At 42.5% G+C, this 2,500-nt stretch overlaps 1 protein-coding gene across 1 annotated transcript in view; it reads right to left on the bottom strand.

The window, feature by feature from the left end:
- The window catches only part of col7a1 (collagen, type VII, alpha 1), a gene marked incomplete at both ends in the record, with an annotated part of 98,872 nt that overhangs the window by 87,486 nt on the left and 8,886 nt on the right, over positions 1 to 2,500 (bottom strand). The window contains 1 exon segment of the mRNA XM_080547924.1: positions 1,612 to 1,767. Coding sequence (XP_080404050.1) covers positions 1,612 to 1,767 — 156 coding nt within the window.

Raw genomic sequence — 2,500 nt, 5'->3', positions numbered from 1 at the left:
TAAATATATATCATGAAAAAATAAATACAATAAAAACAATTATGATTATGATTATGATTGAGCACCGTGAAGTGCCGTCCAATAAACTTTGCTGTTTCTGTCCAAGGAATGCTGTTTCAGAACTGGGCTGTTTTTTTAGATGTGTTTTTGGCAAAGTCTAATCTGGCCTTTCTATTCTTGAGGCTTATGAATGGCTTGCACCTTGTCACCTTGTGGTGAACCCTCTTTATTTGCTCTCGTGACGTCTACTCTATGGTAGATTTAGATAATGATATGCCTTCCTCCTGGCGACTGTTCTTCACTTGGCTGGATGTTGAGAAGGGGTTTTTCTTTTCCATGTAAAGGATCCTGTGATCCTCCACCACGGTTGTCTTCCATCGACGTCCAGACCTTTATGTGGTGCCAAGGTTACCAGTGTGTACTTTCTTTTCTCAGAATGTACTAAACAGTTGATTTGGCCACTCCTAATGTTCCCTCTATCTCTCTTATGGATTTCTTTTGTTTTATATAAATAACAAAGGAGTAGCCCATCACAGGTCCATGAAACAGCCTTTGAGTCAATTGTCCAATTACTTTTGGTCCCTTGAAAAAGAGGGAGCTAAAGAGGGAGAGTCTGCACTTTAAGCCCATATTCATTATACAACTGTAACTTGAATATGTTTTGGTAAACAGCTAAAATAACCAACATTTTCCAAATATATATGGACCCAACTGTATGTACCATTCATCCAGTACAACAAACCTACTGCAGTTCACTTAGCCATCAGCAGACAGCAGGATGACCCTCAGACCTGTGTCAGACCTGTGTCAGACCTGTGTCTAATCAAGCTATTTCTGGACACGCTAATTGATCCAATCTGTCGTCAGGGGGGGGTATTCCATTAACGTCGCTAAAGGACAATCCAGGCTTATTTTGATAAATCCCACAAGATCTATAAAATATTCCAGCCTAATTTTGATCAATCTCACAAGATTTATCAAAATAAACCTGGATTTCCCTTTAGCGACGTTGATGGAATACCCCCCAGGTGACAGGTCAACACAGGACATGGTGTGTCACACAGACTGTGTCCAAACAGCCACCTGACCACGTGTTTTAGCATGCATGCGGTGCCACTATAGCACTTCAAAACACAGAGGTATCTGCTGGGAACAAGGGAGGGTGGAATCCTACTCCTAATCTGTGGTAAACCTATCCATCTCTCCTTGGACATTTCTCATTGGCGGCCATTGGAAACCAGAGATACCAGATGTGTCGATCTGGAGATTAGGATTAGGATTCCACCCTGACAAGAGTAGGTTGAAGACTGGCGGATTCAGTAGAGAGAGGGTGTGTGTAGATGGTAGAGCGAGAGAGAGGGTGTGTAGATGGTAGAGAGAGAGAGGGTGTGTAGATGGTAGAGAGAGGGTGTGTGTAGATAAGAAGAAGAAGAAGAAGAAGAAGAAGAAGAAGAAGAAAAAGAAGAAGAAGAAGAAGAAGAAGAAGAAGAAGAAGAAGAAGAAGAAGAACCGTTATTTGTATAGCCCTTTTCCTGCAAAACGTTGCAGCTCAAAGTGCTTTCATCTTTTTTTTAAGCTTTTTTGCATTACACATTTCTTTTTGGTACTCACGCGTGCGGGCGGTGAGCGTGGCGGGGGAGGCGTGGTTGCGGGGGAACTTGGGGTAGAGGTTGAGGACGTACTCCGTGTCGGGCAGCAGCCTCTCCAGGGTCACGGCGGTGGCGTCGGCGGGCAGAGTCTGCTCCAGCAGCTGGGCGGCCCCCTGACCTGCTCCCACCGCCAGGCGACCAATGACAGCGCGGGACGGAGGTTAGAGCAGGTGACCAATGAGAGGCGAGCTAATAAGACAGGCTCTGAATGCATCTATATCTGAAGGTAACGACGGATAATGACTGAAAGTTAAGCTATGTATTTGATGTTGTTTCGAGCATTAAACACTGAATAGTGTATCTTGTATATGGAATAGTTGAGATCATTTAGTAAGTCACTAAATGGTTTCACATGCTACACTCCCTAGCAAGTTAACAAGCTTTGTTCGTGTCGTTGAACTGTGTTTGGACCTTCTCTTGGAACCCTCTATCACAGGGGTCGGCAATTAGGTTTGGCCTCGGGCCATTTTTTTTTTGAGCCACTAGATGGCGGGCCCGAACATAATCAAAGGCTAATTTAAGTAATTGATTGTTTAAAAATGTGACACGTTCTAATGCTTTGACTTTTCTTTCAAAGAATGTACACATCGCTAGTCAACTAACACAGCTTGTTTTGTGAGCCTGCTAACGATGTAAAGTAGTGTTGTAGTTAACTAGGTAACAATGTAAAGTAGTGTTGTAGTTAACTAGGTAACAAACAATGTAAAGTAGTGTTGTAGTTAACTAGGTAACAATGTAAAGTAGTGTTGTAGTTAACTAGGTAACAATGTAAAGTAGTGTTGTAGTTAACTAAGTAACAATGTAAAGTAGTGTTGTAGTTAACTAGGTAACAATGTAAAGTAGTGTTCTAG

Source organism: Nansenia antarctica (genome assembly GCF_963989245.1).
Source record: "Nansenia antarctica genome assembly, chromosome: 18".
Lineage (NCBI taxonomy): Eukaryota > Metazoa > Chordata > Actinopteri > Argentiniformes > Microstomatidae > Nansenia > Nansenia antarctica.
This window is presented reverse-complemented; position numbering and strand designations above follow the sequence as displayed.